General features: G+C 39.8%; 1 protein-coding gene across 2 annotated transcripts in view; it reads left to right on the top strand.

Moving 5' to 3' along the window:
- dnah5 (dynein, axonemal, heavy chain 5) overlaps positions 1 to 21,456 on the top strand; it is a 159,252-nt gene that overhangs the window by 135,757 nt on the left and 2,039 nt on the right. For both annotated transcript variants that reach the window (XM_088326195.1, XM_088326196.1), the window contains exons 82-87: positions 4,081 to 4,286; positions 9,125 to 9,328; positions 11,597 to 11,812; positions 13,696 to 13,908; positions 14,009 to 14,161; positions 17,797 to 18,028. In XM_088326195.1, coding sequence (XP_088182321.1) covers positions 4,081 to 4,286; positions 9,125 to 9,328; positions 11,597 to 11,812; positions 13,696 to 13,908; positions 14,009 to 14,161; positions 17,797 to 18,028 — 1,224 coding nt within the window. The remainder of the gene's footprint in view (positions 1 to 4,080; positions 4,287 to 9,124; positions 9,329 to 11,596; positions 11,813 to 13,695; positions 13,909 to 14,008; positions 14,162 to 17,796; positions 18,029 to 21,456) is intronic.

Genomic DNA, 21,456 nt, shown 5'->3' with positions numbered 1-21,456 from the left:
AATCAAGTTAGCCATATCATGAGTCTTTTTTTTTACTGCGAGGGCCTCAGAACTGAAAGTAGTGCTGCATTTTTTTAACTAAAAGCTAAAAAAAAACTTTATAGTGAGATTAAAATTAAAAAAATACAAGGCTACTCCACATTGTTAATTCAGACACTCTCACCCAGTCTTAAAGTATTACTGGTGTTATATTAGTCACCACATTCACTTTTGTGTACTCAGACTCAACACTGCACCTTAATGCCAGCCCAACAATCAGGATTTAAGGGTTGTATATATCCTGTAATCAAGCTTGTTCTGTTTCCCTTTTGCACAGGAAAAGTAATTACTGTATCTGCAAAAAAAAATGTTTACTCATTTCAGTTTTTATTCTATATTTTTACAAGAAAATCACATTTGAAAATGTATTCAAATTTTGCTCATTTTGATTTAGAATGTGTTGCTTTGAAAATTAACTTAAAATGTACCGGTAATAGAAATCTGGTAAACATTTCAAAAATTAAAATAGTTAAAACATAGTAAAATTAGAAAAAAAACACTGAAATAGGCAAAACTATCTGCCCGTTGAACAACATTTTTTTATATAAAGTGTAACCTTTTAACTGCAATGACAGGGTAATCTCTTTGCTCATAATGTTCCAAGAGAACTGGTGCTCTTAGAACCAGGCCATTAAATGCAAGGCAGATTGTGGTTGTGCAGGGAATCCAATTCTACACATCGTGGCTTGGGTCAATCCGCTACTTTGGTCTGAGATCTTTGTCAAGCATCAATACGGGAGAAGTGAATGAAAAGAGATCAATCCTTTCATCATCACTGAGGCGCCTGGTTGATAATTGATCAAGCAAGTCGCTAATTAATATTTTTTCCCCCTTTTAGAAAATAAATAGATTTTCAAGAGATGTAAAGGAAAGTCCAGATACATTAATGAAAATGTCTGCTGTAACAATAAGAGCTATGAAGGATTTTTTGAAAATTAATTAGCTAGGAGGCATCATGTTCTTTTTGTCAAATTAGTTTATGAATGTGGCAAAAACCACTGCCGTCACAGAAGAACACAAAGATTCGTCTCGCATTTGCCAGAAAGCATCTTGATTATCCTCAAGACTTTTGATAAAACATTCTGTGGACTTATGTGTCAAGAATTGAATTGAACTTTTGGAAGATTTGCTGCCCGTTACATCTGGCGTAAAAATGGCAAATCATTTTATAAAAAGAACAACATCATGCTCAATGAGAACATTGAGCATGATGTTGGCAGTGTGATGGTCTGGGGCAGCTTTGCTGCCTCAGGACCAGGACAACTTGCTGTGGTTGATGAAATAATATAATCTGGTGTTTACCAGAAGATGCTGAAAGAGAACTGTCGGCCATCAGTTTGTGCCTTCTCAACTCAACTCAAGCACTCTTGGATCATACAGCAGGACAACAATCTGAAATTCACAAGCAAGTCCACCTCTGAATAGCTCAAAAAACTAAACAAAATGAAAGTTCTGGAGTGGCCAAGTCGAAGTCCGTATTTAACTCTAATAGAGATGCTGTGGTGTGACCTTAACCAAGCAGTTAATGCTAGAAGACTCTCCAATATGGCACATTTGAAAGAATTTTGATAGAACTGTGGGTGAAAATTCATCCACACCGTTGTGAAAGACTCATTATCAATAAACATTTCTGTTGTCGATGCCAAAGGTGGCTCAACTTGCTATTAGTATCAGGGTGCAGTTACTTTTTTTTACATAGGGCCAGATAGAGAATCAATTCAATTGTTCCTGCAACCTGGGTTTTTGGTAACAGTTTAGCATCATCGGCAAAAATTGAGATGTCACTACTTTGGACAGCAGAGAAAATCATCGGGACTTCTCTTCCCCCCATTCAGGACATTGGCCAGAAGCGCTGCCTATCCCAAGCTAAGAACATTATCAGGGACCCCTCTCACCCCCATCATGGACTGTTCACTCTGCTAGCCTCTGGGAAGAGGTACTGCAGTGTGCGGTGCAGGACCACCAGGTTCCACAATAGTCTTGTCCCCCTGGCCATTAGACTGTTAAATGGTCACTCAAACACATAGTAAATCTAAACTGCTGCTAATCTGTACATCTGTGGGCTCTGTTTGACTTTTTGCACTACTGGCAGTTCTTTATAGCTAGCCACTCCTTGCACATCTGTTTCTCAGCACTATTGTACTTACAGCGTTATTGTTACAGTGTTATTGTTCTGTTTACCTGACTGGTTTACCTGACTGCACATCTGGTTGGCTACTCCTCTTGCACTATTTGCGCTACTGTAAAATACTATACATAGCCATAATTATTTAGTATATTATTAGCACTCAATACTACAACTCAATACAACATTTTATTATATCTGTACATTCAAGGAAACTGTGCGGGTCAGATGTATCGACATTTCGTTCTGTATACACGTGTACTAGAATGACAATAAAGTAGATCTGAATCTGAATCTGAATCTGAATGACCTCAAGTAGGTCGTTCACAAAAAACAGGAATAATAATGGTCCTAGTACTGAGCCCTGCGGTACCCCACTACAAACTTCCGACCACGCTGAAAGAACATCATCAATTTGTACGCATTGTTTACGGTTTGACAAATATGCAGTTATCCATTCAAGCAGTTTTCCACTTATACCATAGCATTTCAGTTTTTGTAAAAGCTTGACATGAGACACTTTATCAAAAGCCTTGCAAAAGCCTAAGTAAACAACATGACCAGCCATATTGTGAACAAAAAACATACTGGTAATATTATTCAAATGAGCTATCAAGTTAGTCATGGTAGAATGTCCGGACCTGAACCCATGTTGCTTAAACGTAAAAAGATTGTGCTCCTGTATTAATTTCCATATGGCATCTGAGATAATTTTCTCAAACACTTTACAGACGCAGCTAGTCAAGCTAACTGGTCTATAGTTAGCTGCACTTGTTGTGCTCCCCCCTTTAAAAATGGGTATGACAATAGCACTAAGCCAGTCCTCAGGCAGCTGTGAATCCTCAAAAGATCTAGAAAACAGGTAAAATAATGGTTCACATAAAAAAGTCAGCTAGCTTTTTAAGCAAGAAATTTTGTCAGGGCCGGTTGAAAATTTGCTGGGAAGTTTTATCAAGTATTTATGAATTAACTCCTTTGAAAGTTCCACAGAATTCAGAACAGCTGAAGTTCTGCTGGGAAAGTCGGGTGAAACACCATTGTCACGACCAAAAACACTGGCATACTGATCATTTAATATACGGACATTGTCAGCATTATCAGTAGCAACGGTACCGTCAGATGCCTTCAGGTTGGGAATAGATGCCCTAGAAATTAGTTTACGGTTGATGTATGAAAAGAATTTACGAGTATTATTAGACTCTAAAACTTTATTTTCCTCAGCCACCCTTTCCCGCCTGATGGCCCTCCGCAGTTCCCTTGAAGCATCTTGATAACTTTCCAAGTATGCCAACTGATCACGTTTATAAAGCTTGTGAATAAACTGCTTTCGCCTATGCAATTCAGCTATATTACTGTTGACGTGCGGTGTAACAGCAACTGAGGGTACGTATACCGATATCAAAATGTCACTAACAGATTTAAATATTGCCCACATTTCTTCAATATTACCACAATTATCAAATAAGAGATACCAGTTGACACTAGACAGAAAGTATCTCATGCCATGTAGATCACAGTCTTTAAAATTTATGTAATTCTGAGCAGTGGTGTCTTTTTTAAGAGCCAGGTTAAGTTGGAAAGTAACAGAATCGTGATCACTGGTAGAGAAATTCCGCCCAACGTCAATGTTTTTAATCAGATATCTGTCAGTAGAAAACACAAGGTCTAGGTTTTGATTTCTTTTTTTTGTGGTATAATAAATGGAATCAATATTTCAAAACTGCATTTTGTATTTCCTTGGGTTGCCACTCTATGATATTAAAAATGGTTTGATGATCTGAAAACACAGAAATCAGAAAGGGGGCAAATACCTGTTCACGGTGCATTAAACATAAAGCATTTGCAATATATTTGACATTTGTAAAGCCTTTGAGTTTCTGGCTATGACCCAAATGTATCCATGTTTCCCTCACAAGGCATTAACCAGGACCTTTTGGACGTCAGCAACATGACCCAATGGAAGCCAATTCTGTACGCGGTGGCATTTCTTCACAGCACCGTGCAGGAAAGAAGAAAGTTCGGACCCCTTGGATGGAACATCCCCTACGAGTTTAACCAAGCCGACTTTAATGCCACCGTGCAGTTTGTTCAAAACCACCTTGACGACATGGATGTCAAAAAGGTATCAAACAATACTCAATATCTTTTTTACAATATCAGTGTAGGTTTAGTGTTCCTGACTTCAAAATAGGTCAAAAATTGATAATAACAACATGCTTGTGTGTGTAGGTTTGTAATATTATTAATTAGTAGCAATAAATAATACTTGTGAAGTCAAGAGAACCCCAGCCTCACATCGACCCACCACAATCAACAACACCAAATAACCTCTGTTTATTGGGTTAGCAAAGTTGTCAAATGGGAAATAACAATGGACAATTGAATTTGAGCAAAGTGTATGGAATAATTGCAGAACTTTTTTAAAGAGACGCTCTGTAATATTTTCTGTATTGTCTGTTGCAACTATGTCAAGCATACGGCCCGCTGACTGGACCCAGTCCGTTGGACGATTCAGTCCGGCCCGCTGTCAATTTTTTTAGCTCATTTCTATCAAAGGTTTTGATATTTTAATAAAAACAAACCGAATGCTTCTTCCCGCTGCTCGAGGGCTGTAAAGGTGTGAAACAGCTGATATCCAGTCTGGTTTCATGTTAAAGACAATATTGTAAGAACATAAGTTGATAGTCTAGAAATGTATATCCAAATTGTAGCCCTCTGTGCTAATCAGTAACAAAAGTAGCTCTCAGCTTCAAAATCGTTGGAGACCCCTGGTCTAGTGCAACCAAAAAATAATGCAACAAAGCACAAGAACAAATACAAACTACGGAAACTCAAAGTGACCAAAGCCCACACATTTCCTTCACATTTTTTTCCCAGCCTTTCTCAAGGTTTTTGGCTTTTGTACACCCAAAAGCTTTGCAGCAAGATGTCAGACAATCATGTCAGCTCCCTTTAGGTAAGCCTCATTTAAAACAAATGTAATTTTATAGACCTGCAAGTATTTGAAAAAAATGTTCATTTATTTTTTTCCTAGTTTTTTATCAATATTTTTTTTTTCTCATTAAGGAATGTTTTTTTAACCACTAGGATAATCGTTTTGACCCCCTTTCATACAGATTCTCTCAATACACTTATTTCATCATTGCGAAATAAAAAAGAACTGAACACTCAAGCAGAGAGCTAAACTATTCAAACTATCATGTGAGCAGCATCACATGGACAACAATTACCCATATACAGTATATGAGAAAGTAACCATCACTGTCACGGCTTTGCAGATCAAACCATCTCACGCTCCACCCCCCACCTCCCTTCACTTTACCCACTTCCCACCCTATGCTGACCTTAATAATTTTCATTTAATTCAATGTACTGTACTTTCCATGTATGAAGCAGTGGGAGAGTGCAGCCAAAGGGGAACACGCAAAGTCGTGCAAACGTTTGTGTGATTTTTTTTCTTTCCCTCATGCCAAACAAGTTTAATACATTTACAATTATAAGCTGTCTTGCACTCTCAAGACTAGTAGCCGTTTCGATCTTTATGTTACAGTATGTCTAAACTGCATAATTATATTTATAGAAACAAATATAAGTCGCTGTAGTGCAATAGACACGTTTATTTTTCGTAGCTTCTGGAACTTCCATCCATTATCTGCACCGCTTATCCTCAGTAGGGTTGCGGGGGTGCTGGAGCCCATCTCAGCTATCTTCGGGCAGTGGGCAGGGGACACCCTGAACTGGTTGCCAGCTATTCGCAGGGCTCATAGAGACAGACAACTCACTCGCTCATTCACAACTAGGGACAATTTGGACCAGGCAATTAACCCGAAATGCATGTTTTTGGAATGTGTGCCCGGAGGACACCCACGCATGCACAGTGAGAACATTCAAATTCTACACACGAATGTTTGATCCCATGACCTCAAAACTGTGCTGCGGACGCGCTAACCACTGCGCTGCCGTGCTGCCTTATGGAACTATTTAGCTAAATTCTTGGAAACTTCTCCTTTACCCGTGACATGTACAAGTAAACGAACCTACATCTTATTCATTATTTGATTAGCAGAGCAAAACATGATATATGGACTGTAGAATGGAAACAAATGGTATAAAGTCTGACATAACGTTGAAATGGAGTATACATGATGCTCCTTTTAAATAAAACCATCAATTGTTCGCAATTCTCAATTTTGAAAACAAAGTCCATGCAACAACACAAACATTAATGGTTCTCATTGTCAAGTCAAGTCATGTTCATTTGTACAGCCCTTAATCACAAGGTGTCTCATAGGACTGCACAGACAACATTTTATTGCAAACCACAGACTATCATTACACCATCCCCTGATCTAAGACCTACATGAGGGAAAGAAAAACTCAAAAACCTCAACATGAGGAAAATAAAGAAACCTTGAGCAGGGACCGCACATTGCTGTTAGCTTGCTAATGCAATCACTTATTCTATTTTTTGGGGCTGAGGTAAATCAGAATCATTGGTCTCACTATAGGCAGCACGGCGGCGCAGTGGTTAGCGCTTGTGCGGCACAGTTCATGTCATGGGAACCTGTCGTGGGTTCAAATCCAGCTCCAGACTTCCTGTGTGGAGTTTGTATGTTCTCCCCGTGCTTGCGTGGGTTTCCTCCGGCACTCTGGTTTCCTCCCACGTTCCAAAAACATGCATTTCAGGTGAATTGGCCGGTCCAAATTGTCCCTAGGTGTGAATGAGCGAATGAGTTGTCTGTCCCTGTGTGCCCTGCGATTGGTTGGCAACCAGTTCAGGGTGTCCCCTGCCCACTGCCCGATGATTGCTGGGATGGGCTCCAGCACCCCCGCGACCAAACTGAGGATAAGCGGTGTAGCTAATGAGATGAGATGAGATGGTCTCACTATCGCCCTTCTGCCATGATGCAAGAGCATTGTATGCCATACTCTGCATATACAGACGCTCATCACAGTAAAATTTTACGTACTAATTGTAATGGTAATATTGATAAAATAACGTGAAAATTCAGCGATTTTGAAAAAGAAAAGTTAAGGAGAAAAAGATAGAAAATTGCCATTCGATATATTTTTTTATCTTATACTTCCATGCCTCCCTTGACCGCACATCACTCAAAACTTCTTAGTGCCACAATTTTTTTGTAAGACAAAGATAGCTTTCCACCAAGGAGAAGACCACTATAATTTCCAGCATTTCAAAAGATGATGCATGGTTTTAGATGGAGATGCCAGTTTCTTGCGTGACAGAAGACGCATGCTTCTAGTATTTAAGAAATCAATGCTAGTTTTTGGTGCTCGAAGCACCTGGCGGCATTTCATATTGGAACCCTGTGTGAAATTATAATTATTTTATTTGCTTATTTTTTACATTAACAAGTGTATACGTCTTCAGGAACTGCTAACCTGTAAAAAGAAGTGGGACTAGTGTCAGCAAATATCATGATGATTTTTTCACTGGATATATGTTAGGGGATATTTAACCCATTAGTTTACTGTTTTATTGTCCAATCAGAATCCAGCTTCCATGTGTTGCAATGCCATGAAAAATGTATATCTTGCCTTTGAACAGAAAAATGGAAATGTATATCTTTTATTGACTTATTTTGCGATTTTGTCGCTGCTAAATGTTATTGCACTGTTTTCTACTTGCACTATTTTTATGATGCACTTAGAACTTAGGTCGGTCTCCAAATCAATACCATGTTAATTTATTTTAGCCATTCATCCTGACGTTTTTTTTTTGTTATTTTCTCCCAATTTAAATATTTTGCGTAAAGTATGTGTTTATCCTGGAGTGCCAGGCCAAATCCCGTTGTAAACAATGTTCAGTCATTTGTTATCAATGATAATAAAGGCCTCTTTCAAGTGCCTACAGACGAGAGGTAAGATCTTTAGCCCGAGCCATACCCGGGACTGAAATGTCCATTATTAAGTTCACGTTTGGGCATGACTTCTCTCTTTCTTCGTGATTTATTGTTTTGTTTTTATTATCCACCTGTCATTGTTCTTTGTTTTTTTTGTGTGTGTGTGTGTGTGTGTGTTGCACAGAGGAGGATCCGCGTACTGGATTCAACCCCCAACACTTCTTTAAGTCCCCCTCTATAAACAAATAAAAAGACGAAAAAAGAAAAGACAAAAACACCAAAAACGAACAATGATGGGTGGCTATATAGTGTGGTGGATAATGAAATATTCTCTTGTCATTGTCGTTTCTTTCTCTTTGTGTTGCGCGGTGGAGGATATTTAAAAAAACTAAACAAATATTTAGGTTTTCTTCGGACTCGTTTCTCATCAAGTCACAATAATTTGTATAGCCCTAAATCACAAGAGGTCTCAAAGGACTGCATATGATTACAATTACAACAATGATCTTAAACCAACATGCTAGCTAAGAAAAACTCAAAACCTCATCATGAGGAAAAAAGAAACCTTCAGAAGGGGCCTCACAAGTGGTAATCCCCCTTCTAGGATGACCAGGGTGCAATAGATTTAGCATTGGGTAACAGTGCACAAACATAGTGAACATCAATAAAAGAAAACGATGGTTAATATGTTGAAATTTGTCCAGAAAGTGCACGGGAGCAACGACGCCACAAGCCTGTAAAATAGTCCGAAAAGTCCATAACAACAAAGACGCTGCTTCCCATCTGTGCCGGCTGGTCGATGCAGGCGTTGACATGATTCGGGTCCAGATTCTGGTCCGTTGACTCATCTCAAAACGTCCTTCTCCCTCGTATCACCACCTGCCAGGCAGTCGGAAAAATCAAGTTAATTGGTCGGGCTCTGACTGGTTCTGACTTTAATACCCTTGTGCCGGGTGGGGCTGGATTTTTTTTTAAGCCTGATCTTACTTCTACAACAAATTCAAGAGGGCGGGCAATTTAGATTTATTTTTCGAGAATTAGAACCAATCAATTGTTTGAAAACCGGTAATAATCTCATGTGGTTTGTGTTCCGTAGGGCGTGTCCTGGACTACAGTGCGATACATGATTGGAGAAATTCAGTACGGTGGCCGCGTGACAGATGACTACGACAAGCGCCTTCTAAACACTTTCGCCAAAGTTTGGTTTAGTGAAGAAATGTTCGCCCCTGCGTTCAACTTCTACAAGTGCTATAACATCCCAAAATGTACAAGTTTGGAGCAGTATCTTGCGTACATCCAGGTAAGGTTACTTCACTAAATCTGTTACAAAACAATATATTCCCAATGGTTGTGTCGCATCTAGATTTAGACTGTCATGAGTCTAGATTAAATGCAGTCATAATCCTTTCCCCGAGCAATATTTCAGATTTATATCTAGGTGCTGAACTGCTGTGGGCAGTTAGTCGGCTTGTTTCTAGATGATGGATGTTTGTGGCTGCCAAGCTGTGTAAGCTTATTGTGTTCTCATGAGGGTGAAAGAAAGGCCACACACAGCGATATTATGTGCGATACTACTGTATATTATGTTTTATGAAATTAAAATTTATTTTGGCTTAGGGACATCAATGTATGTGCTCATTCCATTAATGGCCTATTCAAATGAATGCAGATGGAAATAACATGATAATAATTTTTCTGAAATTAATGGAAACTTCGAATTGTATTTCGCGGGCATGGGTTACCCTAATTCCAATTATTTATGAGTTTAAAGCAGAGAGCGAGATGAGGTGATTTGTCTTTCATATATGCTGCATAAAATTCAAAAAAAGAAAATGAATAATGGAATTTTCACATTCGCAGAAATCCCTGCAGGGAAATTACAGTGATTTTTTTAAAACGGTTGAGTAGTCATTTTTTTTCCAGGAATGAAAGATTTCATGAAAAGTCAATGAATGTTAATACTTTAATGTTTTACACAAAGAAAAAGCTTTCTCTTCATCGTCAAAACTGAAAGGATTTCACACTCAACTCATTTACTGCAAATGATGTCTACAGCCACCGATGGCAGTGAATGAGTGTAGTGTATTTTGGGAGGTCAATAAATAATTTTATTAAATGATCGATTCACATATCGATTTCACGAGGTGAACTTAAGTTCATCTCCCTTCTGGAGCACCACATACGTTTTTTGATATTTTAATCAAAACGTCTGACAAACCTTGTGATCAATCTCATAATCTCAAGTGTGACAACATGCACAATTTATTCGTGGCTGCTTTTGCGTGACAAGTTTGAATATATTTTATCAAGACACTTACACTTAAAATATTAATGGCAATGTACATAAATGTACAGTGTTCAATGGAACAAAACACGACACTAGGGACCAAAATATAGAATTGAGGGATAGAGAGGAAGATAAGCACACGTGGGATATGGAGCACCAGACCATAAGTGCTTGCGTCAGGAAAGCGTTTGGGTACAAATTTGGTTATTCAAACAATATTCCTTGAATCATATCAGTTTAAAATTTGATCAACTAACCAATCAAGATGTCTTGGTACACTTTTAGGCCAGGCAGTAGGGTCTGGAGGGGAACAAAGAAACATTAGCAAACACTGAAAAACAAGGAAAAGGCGACAGTCCCAAGCCAGAAAAATCCCGTTTCAAAGCTTAAGATTGCGATCTGCAATCAAAAAGTCCCATGAATTTGTTTGGATCAGAATCACAGCGTTTGGCTGCGAGACTAAACTAATGGCGACAAAATGGAGAGTCTAAAACATTTTTTTTCCCAGCAACTTCTGGTAGCATGTGTTAGCATTTTAGACAAAACTCTGGCCCAAGGGAACTACATAAGCAGTGTGCAGACTAGAAAAATCAAAGGTCTGAAAATGATGGCCAGCTTGTGCCCCAAAAAGCTGTTATTCTTCTTGACACCCAAAATAACTGGGAGAAGGTTAGGAAGTAGGGGACCTTCTCCCTCGCGTATTGGCTTAGCGACGCCCATAGCAACCCCACCTCCCACCCCTCACTTTTGCATATGGGAAAGATGAAGCATTATAATCTACGTTGAAACAACTTTGAAGCTATCAGGGATAATTGTCTGGTTAGAATACTCACCCAGCCACGATTCAGTCACTTGTAACAGTTGATTCAATCATTAGATGCAATTCTGAAGGGAAACATTTTGACATCATTCATCTCTTTGTCACATAAACAGACCAGACCTAAAACATTCCTTTAATTAAATATCTGTCCTTTTCATGTCCTATGAAATCCAGCGGGGAAGAAAAGAAAAAAGGGGACTAGGTGATGCCTCATTATAAAAGGTCTAGACATAAGATAGGCCGCCATTGGCAGTAATCACAGACTTAGCCGCCTTGCATGGCTGCCTCCGCTATTGGTGTGTGAGTGTGTGTGTGAATGGGTAAAGTGTGAAGTACATTGTGAAGGGCTTTCCAGCTCTTCAGAGACTGATTAAAAGTGCAATACAAAAGCAGTCCATTTCCCATTTATTTGGTAAGCCTTCAAACAAAAAAGTGTAGATTGGATTTTTATATTTTTACAGGGTCTCCCAGCCTACGACTCTCCAGAGGTATTCGGTCTGCACCCGAACGCAGACATCACCTACCAAAGTAAATTGGCAAAGGACGTGTTGGACACAATTCTCAGCATCCAGCCTAAAGATAGCTCTTCGGGGGGAGGTGAGACCCGTGAGGCTGTGGTGCTCAGGTTGGCTGACGACATGCTGGAGAAGCTGCCGGCAGACTACGTGCCTTTTGAAGTAAGTCCACATGTGTCGGCCGCACGTGTCAACCCTTAGGGGCGCGTTTCAGCCCAGCAAAACATCACGAGCAATATTCTTCACCTCTTGCTGGTTATGTGCTAAGTGGAAGGATGATAAAGGCAGACATAGAGCCAGCGTGTGCATTAGTGCCCACTAATAGAGAACCCAAGGCTCTAAAAACAATAAGGGATGATGATGGAAGGATTCAAGTGTTGGTCAATTATCACTAATGTAATATAGTACCAGCAGAACCAGTGAAATAGAAGCTGCAGAAGTATCACACTCTGAATTTTCCAAGAACTTCAATGCAAATAATAGATTACAGATTATTCCTCTATGTATGTGTTTACTCATGAACAACGGTAAAGCAGCACATACATACAGTACACAATTATAGATAAAAGTACTTCAATTTAAATTAAATGCATGTTTACAAGCAAGGAGGATAAAAAACACAAAACATGATTCCCGGAAATCATAATACACTTGTCAGAAGATCTATTCGCATGACACAAATTCTTTTGAGCAAATTTGTACCCTCAAATGAATTATTTTCTTGGGCACTTATGCTTTTGTGCTCTAAAAAAAAGCCTGGTCTTAATAAAAATGTACTTAAGAAAATGGGTCTATTTTCAAAAAGAAAGTAGGCAAGCAACATACTAACTACTGTTTATGCTCGACTGCGTTGCATAAAACCAAAAACTCTAAAACTGTTATAGAATACCCACATAATAAAATAAATCAATACCCAAAATATTACTGTGTTAATAATAAAGATTAATATTCCTGTAATAAAGATGAAAAAATAAACAATTTACTGTACCTTTAAGCAGTGCTTTAATGGGCACTCGTACACAGTTTTGGTATTTAGCACTAATTTCCTTCAACTCAAGCATTGTTGTCACTGTTTTCAACTTTTCCTTGCCCTTATCATCAACTTTCTCTGGACCCGTCATGATCAGCAAAAAAAGGCAATAAAACACACTGAATCAAATAAAATGAGATGTGGTCCCTCTCAAACACTCGGGCGCATATTAACTGAGCTGGAAGAAGAGATCAGTCGAGGGGTGAGCATGAGGACACGGCACGGATGTGGGTCATTGTGTTCATTCTGTTTATGCGCATACAACCCGACTCTCTGATTTCAGTATCGTAATTTATAGTTCGAAATTCAGCTCATATAAGTATATATAAGTATAAAAAGTAAGTATCAACAAAGTAGCTTGCTGAAGTCAGTCCGGAAAAACTATTTGAATATCAATTTTCACTGTTTTCTTGTATTATTCGTATATTCTAGAACTGCAATCCAAAAAAGTAAATACATTTTTACCTTGTTTTTCTGCTTGAATACACAACAATTCCAAAGAAAAACGATATCGGATATGACAGATATGGCATGTAATTTTGCTTGTTTTATAATATTTTTTAAAATTAAAATGTATAATGTATGAAATTTAAATTAGCAATGTTTTCTGCCAAAAATATACATGGGTATATTATTTTTATTTTTTTTGAGTTTGTGGAATAAAAAGTAAAAAACTGTATATCCAGTAGCGGCAATTTTGCCACTTTTTGTCGACTAAAAATTACATCACATTTATGAATGTAATTACCCCTGACATACTTAAAAACAAGCTAATATAATTCATATTACACGAATATTCATCAGATTTTATGAGATTTTATAAGTTGCGGTCTTAAGAACGGGAAAATAATTCTCTCATTTGAAGTTTTCTTTCCTGATCCTCTTGCAATTGTAAAATCCATTGATCCCATTCTCTCCTTATTTTGAGTAAAAGGAAGCCTGACTTTATGTCGACTCATGTCTATTTTTAAACAATCTCACAGTCCTTTATTTTCTAACTTTTTAAACATACCAGGTAAGGGAACGTCTTCAGAAGATGGGTGCTTTCCAACCAATGAACATCTTCCTGCGTCAGGAGATCGATCGCATGCAGAGGATCATCGTTCTGGTCCGGAACACGCTAACCGATCTCAAGTTGGCTATCGATGGCACTATCATCATGAGTGAAAACCTAAGGGACGCGTTGGACTGTATGTATGACGCTCGCATTCCTGAACGCTGGAAGAAGGTCAGCTCCAAATAATTCATTATTTCTAGTTTTAGTCCACCGGCAATCAGTCGTATGTATTATAATCTTGTTCTTTTTGTGTTGTTGTCATTGTGTGAAGGAGTCGTGGGCCTCCAGCACTCTGGGGTTTTGGTTTACAGAGTTACTGGAGCGTAACCGTCAGTTTCAGGCTTGGATCTTTGAGGGGCGACCAAATTGCTTCTGGATGACTGGTTTCTTCAACCCGCAGGGATTTTTGACAGCGATGAGACAGGTACGCACACCTGCTCGCCAATGAGACGGGATAATAAGGGAATAATAATGATGACCTGGAAAAAATATCAATCAATCTGTCTCAAGTGAGGACAGTACACGACTGATAAAAGCATTTATGGCTGGTTGGTTACTCTATTAGAACCCTGTATGTGCATGTTGAGTTTTAGTTATGCTTGAATATGCAATGGATTAATGTTTAAGACTAAACATTACAAAAAGTGAAATAAGCGCGTGGGCAATTCAAGTCAAGTCATGTTTATTTGTGTAGCTCTTAATCACATGATTTCTCAAAGGGCGGTACACACTACAGACCAAAATCTGATCTGAAAGCTACATGAGGGCAAGGAAAAACCCCAAAACCTCAGCATGTGGAAACCTTGAAAAGGGGGTCTCACATGAGGCAATCCCCTTCCTGGATGACAGGGCTGCAATAGTTTCCAATTAGTTTCAAAGTATTTAAAATGAATCCTCAAAATTAACAATGGACAACAGTTGTCAATGACAATCCTAGATTTTGATATCAGTCCGAAAAAACATGGTTTGGCAGAGCAAGAGTTATAAAAACTTTAGCATAGAAAAAAATAGGTTTTATTGTCTTAACTTAACTTATAAAGTCTATGTGTCTGGAGTGGAGTGGAAGGAGTGATCGGACCAGAACGGAGGCAGGAGGCAGGAAGGGAGAACTCAATTGCGTGACGATCCATAAGTTTTATTTAACAAAATAAAAGTTGTCCAAAACTCTGGGACATGACAAAACAAACAGTTGATTCTTCCAACTCAACTAAACCAAACAGGACAAGGCATAACAGAACGGACAATGTTTAAAACTAAAACAGGACAAGGCATAACAGACCGGGAATGTGTAATGAGCCAGCGCCCGCCAAACCCACAACCCAGCCTTAAGTAGCAGACCAGCAATCAGCTCATCTGCTACAGCTTGAGTTCGGGGGCGCGGCAGACTGGTCGCCATGGCGACCGTGACAGAGCCCCCCCTTTAAGGGACAGCTCCTGAGGTCCCCCAAAAAAAAAAAAAAAAAAAAAATACTACCTCACGCCCCGGAATGGTTCAACGCTTGGCAGGGTTGGGGGGGTCCGGCAGGCAAACTGGACCGGCGAACACGAGGACAGACGGAATCGGAACCGGCAAACACAGAGGACAGACGGAATCGGAACCGGCAAACACAGAGGACAGACGGAATCGGAACCGGCAAACACAGAGGACAGACGGAATCGGAACCGGCAAACACAGAGGACAGACGGAATCGGAACCGGCAAACACAGAGGACAGACGGAATCGGAACCGGCAAACACAGAGGACAGACGGAATCGGAACCGGCAAAACAGGCGAGAGTCAACATCAGAACCGGCAAAACAGGCGAGAGTCAAAATCAGAACCGGCAAAACAGGCGAGAGTCAAAATCAGAACCGGCAAAACAGGCGAGAGTCAAAATCAGAACCGGCAAAACAGGAGCAGCAGAGTCGGACTGGCAGGCAGCGGAGTCAAACCGGCAGGCAGCGGAGTCGGACCGGCAGGCAGCGGAGTCGGACCGGCAGGCAGCGGAGTCGGCCCGGCAGGCAGCGGAGTCGGCCCGGCAGGCAGCGGAGTCGGAGTCGGCCCGGCAGGCAGCGGAGTCGGAGTCGGCCCGGCAGGCAGCGGAGTCGGAGTCGGCCCGGCGGGCAGCGGAGTCGGAGTCGGACTGGCACGCAGGGGAGACGGAATAGCAGGCAATCGGCACGGGAGTCATGAGAGTCGAACAGGCAGGCGTCAATCCTTCCCGGGACCTTATTCGAGGCACAGCAATGGCCACGACGGGCGGGGCAATGGTTCGAACGGGCAGGGAAGGTTACCTCAATGGGTGCGTGCCAATCGGCGTCCTCCAGCTCTCCCCAAATCGCGCAGGGATCGTTTGCTGAGTTCAAATGTTGGCTGGCTCATTCTGTCACGAGGCGGAGTGGAGTGGAAGGAGTGATCAGACCAGAACGGAGGCAGGAGGCAGGAAGGGAGAACTCAATTGCGTGACGATCCATAAGTTTTATTTAACAAAATAAAAGTTGTCCAAAACTCTGGGACATGACAAAACAAACAGTTGATTCTTCCAACTCAACTAAACCAAACAGGACAAGGCATAACAGAACGGACAATGTTTAAAACTAAAACAGGACAAGGCATAACAGACCGTGAATGTGTAATGAGCCAGCGCCCGCCAAACCCACAACCCAGCCTTAAGTAGCAGACCAGCAATCAGCTCATCTGCTACAGCTTGAGTTCGGGGGCGCGGCAGACTGGTCGCCATGGCGACCGTGACACTATGTGCTGCTCTTTTTTAATAAAATCAGCAATAATCCTCCATTATGAAAGAAAAGTCCGTACAATAACAAGAAAATAGCTTGACTTGCTGTAAGCTTGCTGTTAGCTTACTAATACCATCTCTAAGTTTATTGTTGGGACTAAGGTGTGCGCCAAATCAGGCTGTACCTTACCTGCCATACCTGACTGCAAATCACTGTCTTGTATATTGTGTATTTAAAATTTGCAAAGTTTTCTGACTTGGCAAGTAATGTTTCTCATTTTAGGAAGCTTTATTAAATAAGACATATCATGGCACATTCAACAGATTTTTTTAATTATAGTAATTTGTATAATATTACTATATTCTAACTAATCTTTTTGGGTAAAATAATAAAATAATACTTTAAAAAGCAACATTTTCTGTCAAAGAGGCAGGATTTTTGCCAGGCATTGTGATAAAAAACAAAATATTAAAAATATTAAAAAACTTTCCGATATAGCAAGTAGCAGGTTTCACTGCAAAAATAGTAATAAGAATAAAATGGTAAAATAAATCGGAAAAAAAAGATCTTATTTCTTTGTAAATATCCCGGTAATTGAAAAACAACATTGGGCCCTCTAAATACAAGCTACTTTTGTGACGAGAAATTTGAGAAATGAAAGGTCTTTCGAGCAAAAATCTCGCCCAACATACGAGAGAAAATCCAAGTAACGAGAACTTCCAGACGCTACCACTAGAGTGCCAGTGTTCAATACCACTCTCCGCGGGAATACAGACTTCATCCTGTGCGCTTGTGTTGTGTTTTTATTATCGTGCACTCTGGTGCTCCCTCACTCCTCCCCACCACATATCATACTACACAGTTATCAATCCCCCATTTCCTCCATGGTAAGTGCTGAGAATTAACTCTCATTTTTCTTCGTTAATATTCTCTTATTTATCTTATAACTCTATTTTTATGTTCTGTTATTATTTTAATGTTTTTTAGCAAACAGGCAGATGTTTTGTATAGCCATTTAGGGAACAGATTAATTTGTTTTTAGGTATTTCTTATGGGGATAATTGGTTCGAGATTCGAGCAGTTCTAGACACGAGCTTGATCCAGGAGCAAATGCATCTTGTATGTAGAGTGGAAATTGTATTTGAATCCCAGCCGCTCACCCTCTGCTCTTTCCAAGTCGCTCATAATTGATTTTCTATCCGCTAGGCAACACATCTCAAACAATTTGGTCGACAGCGTGTACTTCTTTGCTCTGCAGTGTTTTGACGGGCTCCGGTTATCTGCATCGATTGTCTGCGCAATTGTGATCCTCTAAAGTGTTATTTCTCTGGGTTGCCGCAGGAGATCACCCGGGCCAACAAAGGCTGGGCCTTGGACCGCATGGTTCTTTGCAACGAGGTGACTAAGTGGATGAAGGACGACATCACTCAGCCCCCCACTGAGGGCGTGTATGTCTGGGGCCTCCACCTGGAGGGGGCCGGTTGGGACCGGCGCAGTTGCAAGCTGGTCGACTCCAAACCAAAAGTGCTTTTTGAAATGATGCCAGTCATCCGGATGTATGCCGAAAACAACGGTAAAATTGTGAATGTGTCTCTGAAAATTAGGCTTTTCCTCTTTAAGTTTTAGAAAAAAATGGTTAGAGCAGGGTTAGGCAAACCTTTCCAGTCAGGGGCCACATTATCTTAAAAAAACGGCAGAGAAGGAAAAGAGATTGATTTGATTTTATTGTTTCTTCTGATTGTCAAGAACAGGGAATGGGAAACTATTTGACCCAAAGTGTCATAAAAGCAAAAATATTGTTTTTTTTAGAGCGACACAAACCGTACATTTTAAGACACAATTCAACAAAATGCCAAACCCGTTCACCAGACAAAAGCTAATTCTTCAGCGCATTTCATCAAACTGTGTGTCATTTGATGATTTGATCAATTCTCTTAAATAATAACAATGCCAGAGCATGTGTCTATTATCAATATAAATTTACCATTTTAAATGTGTCTCCCTCTTACAGTTACTTTAGGGTGCTGTGCCTCATTTTGACTGTCTGTTTTGTCCTAATTAATGGTGCCAAAACAAGGTGCGAGCAAATTTCTTTAGTAAAAATGTCACAAAATACTGCAAACAATAAGGATATAGTGAGACCTCTACGGCTCAACCAATCAATTTGCTCTGAGTGATTTGCTGGCATTTCGGAGTGTTTACAGTTTGTTCTCTGGGTTTTCATCTTAAAGTATTCAATGAGATTCCATTTAAATATATTTTTATGGATTTAGTGCCAAAACAAGATATGTTGGTGTGACGTGGTTGGCGCAAGGCTTAAAATGCAAGAAATGGACGTAAATAAGTTCATTTTTATGACTGTTTAAGCTTGTGGCTTAAAATCCAGTTGAAATTGGTTTTGGAGCACTCGGATTTGAAGCTAAACAAAAACAGTCCCTGTTTTAACCACTAGATTTAATAATATGCATTGAAATACTCTAAATTCAATAAAGCTTGCTCACAAGGCTTTTTGGTCACGTAAAATTTGAAAAATATCTCGTAAAATGAAATGGTTGATAAAGAAAGAAGCGAGTAAGAAAAATGTAGTCAGTCTTCTGAATGATGGCCTTGAGCACTGTTTACATTGATCCCTCATTAAAAATATATTTCTCATTGGGAGGGTCACTTGTTGGAGACACACAAAGGGACACTTATCTGTTTACCAATACTAATTCATTTACCGTAATATACTATTCTTTGTTAGGGTCACCAACCTTGTTTGGTACAGGAAAGATGTGTGTGGTGACTGGATACACTTTGGCCCAATTATCCTCACCCTTTAAAAGAACTATTTGGTTAGCAAACTTTGTCGGGTCGTTTTCTTTTCTTCTGCTTTTGTCATCCCGCTTTTCATGTCATTTTCACTTCCACCACCACGCCGGATTTGTTAGTGTTTTTTTCAGGTTTATTTGTTACTTTGCTCCATGCAATTTTCAGTTCCAAGTTTGTAGTGCTTTGTGCCCACTTCTTTGTTTGGTACTTTGGTCCTGGTTCTGTGAATAAATAACTTGTTTTGAGCGCCCCGGTTTACAGTACCTCCATCCTCTACAAGGGTCCATTATCCTCCAAAAACGTAACAATTTTTTATCATATTTTTAGGTTTTTTTTTTTTTTTGCTGTGCCAGATGAAAAAGCCTGCAGGCCCTATGTGGCCCACAGGACGTAGTTTGGCCACACCTGTCTTAAATCATGTCTAATTCCCTTGTCACTTTTTCTGCCTTCGGGACTCTCTGAACGACAGTTCCATTTAGTTCCGGTATCGATTGATGGCAAGGTGTTTGGTCAGGATAAGAAAAGACATGCAGCAAACAGCATCTCTTTTCCTTCCCTTCTTAGAAAATGACCTGCTCTGTTTGCAATTTAAGCAGACTGGTGGGGGGTGGAGATCAATCAAAATGAGCATGTTCTTAATCAAGACTGGTTTTTGTTTGTCATCTGTCAAATTAATCTTCATTTGATGGATGATTTAGAACTTATGTTGGTTATCTCTGTTGATCTTTACTTTAAAACATTGGTCCTTGAGGCGGTGGTCAGTACCACTTTCCATGGGGTTTGCGTTCCAGTTCTCAGGTACTGAAGAAAAGAGTAAAAGGATGGCAAACAACCAGAAAGCAAGATAAATTCGTCATTTTTTTGAATTGTTTCTCAATTTACATAATAATAATAATAAAAGTAATAATAATAATAACAATAATAATAATAACAATAAGTTGGTACTTTACTTTCTTGTAAAAAAAAGTATAAATTGTGGCAGTCTTTCTTTCACTAATGTTCCTTTATTAAATGCACCATTGTTGATGAGGTCATATTGTACAATACAACCCCACAAAACTGTATTTTTTGAGGGGGAGTTTGTGGTTTTATTTTATTCAACACAACCCCAGAATTTGAGTACCGTATTTTCCGCACTATAAGGTGCACCTAAAAGCCTTTATTTTTTTCAAAAGCTGACCATGCGCCTTATAATACAGTGCGCCTTATTTATGGATCAATTTTAAAATTGCAAAGTTTTCCAACTAACTTGCAGCCGCCGACTAGATTTTCCCCCGAACGCCAAGTAGTACGCGGTGTATGCTGGGATTTATTTACCGGCGTTTCATTGGCTAACCAATGTGTCAATCATCATTTGAATCGATCACTATTGGCTAAAGTTATTCGGAGGTCAAGGGGCGGATCCTTTTTATCATTTACAGGCTGGCATTGGCTTAGACGGCAAAACAAAGCCTGCAATTGGCCGAAAAAGATGTGTCAATCATCAGTTGAATCGATCACTATTAGCTAAAGTTATTCGGAGGTCAAGGGGCGGATCCTTTTTATCATTTACAGGCTGGCATTGGCTTGAACGGCGAAACAAAGCCTGCAATTGGCCGAAAAAGATGAATGTGTATAGCATGTGGCTGACGGCTAGAGAAAGCATTTTTTTCTATTCTGTATTTGTAAATATTCTATTCTCCTGGATTTACTACCCTCACGGATATAAGAGGACATTGGCTGCACATTATTATGAACACAACGACTTCGGTGACCTACTCCGGGTTTTATATTGTCCCTGTATCTTGTTTCAGACTGAACTCGATGTTTCTGTGATAAGCGGTGCAGATAATGGATGGAATGGAGTGTCTATTTTTAAATTAAACTAAATTCCAAGTGTTTATTGTCATATGCACAGTAAAGTTGCGAGCGAAAAAGAAAATAGATACTAAGGAATGGTTGGCATTTCTTGAATCCCATGACTTTAACCTTCCGAAGGATGGAACGATGCATTTGAGTGACATCGTGCGGACACCGCATCCGCACGTGTTCTCGACACGTATTTGCGTCTTTGCAAGCTTTGGGACTGTTAAGGGGGTAATAAGTTGGACTGAACTATCTGACTGTTTTGTCGACGTTCCCATTGTAGCGCCTTATAATCCGGTGCGTCTTATGTATGTCAAAAATAGGACCAAAAACTATTTTTTCGGG

Source organism: Urocampus carinirostris, chromosome 2 (genome assembly GCF_059441175.1).
Source record: "Urocampus carinirostris isolate Australia breed hairy pipefish chromosome 2, RoL_Ucar_1.0, whole genome shotgun sequence".
Classification (NCBI taxonomy): Eukaryota; Metazoa; Chordata; class Actinopteri; order Syngnathiformes; family Syngnathidae; genus Urocampus; species Urocampus carinirostris.
This window is presented reverse-complemented; position numbering and strand designations above follow the sequence as displayed.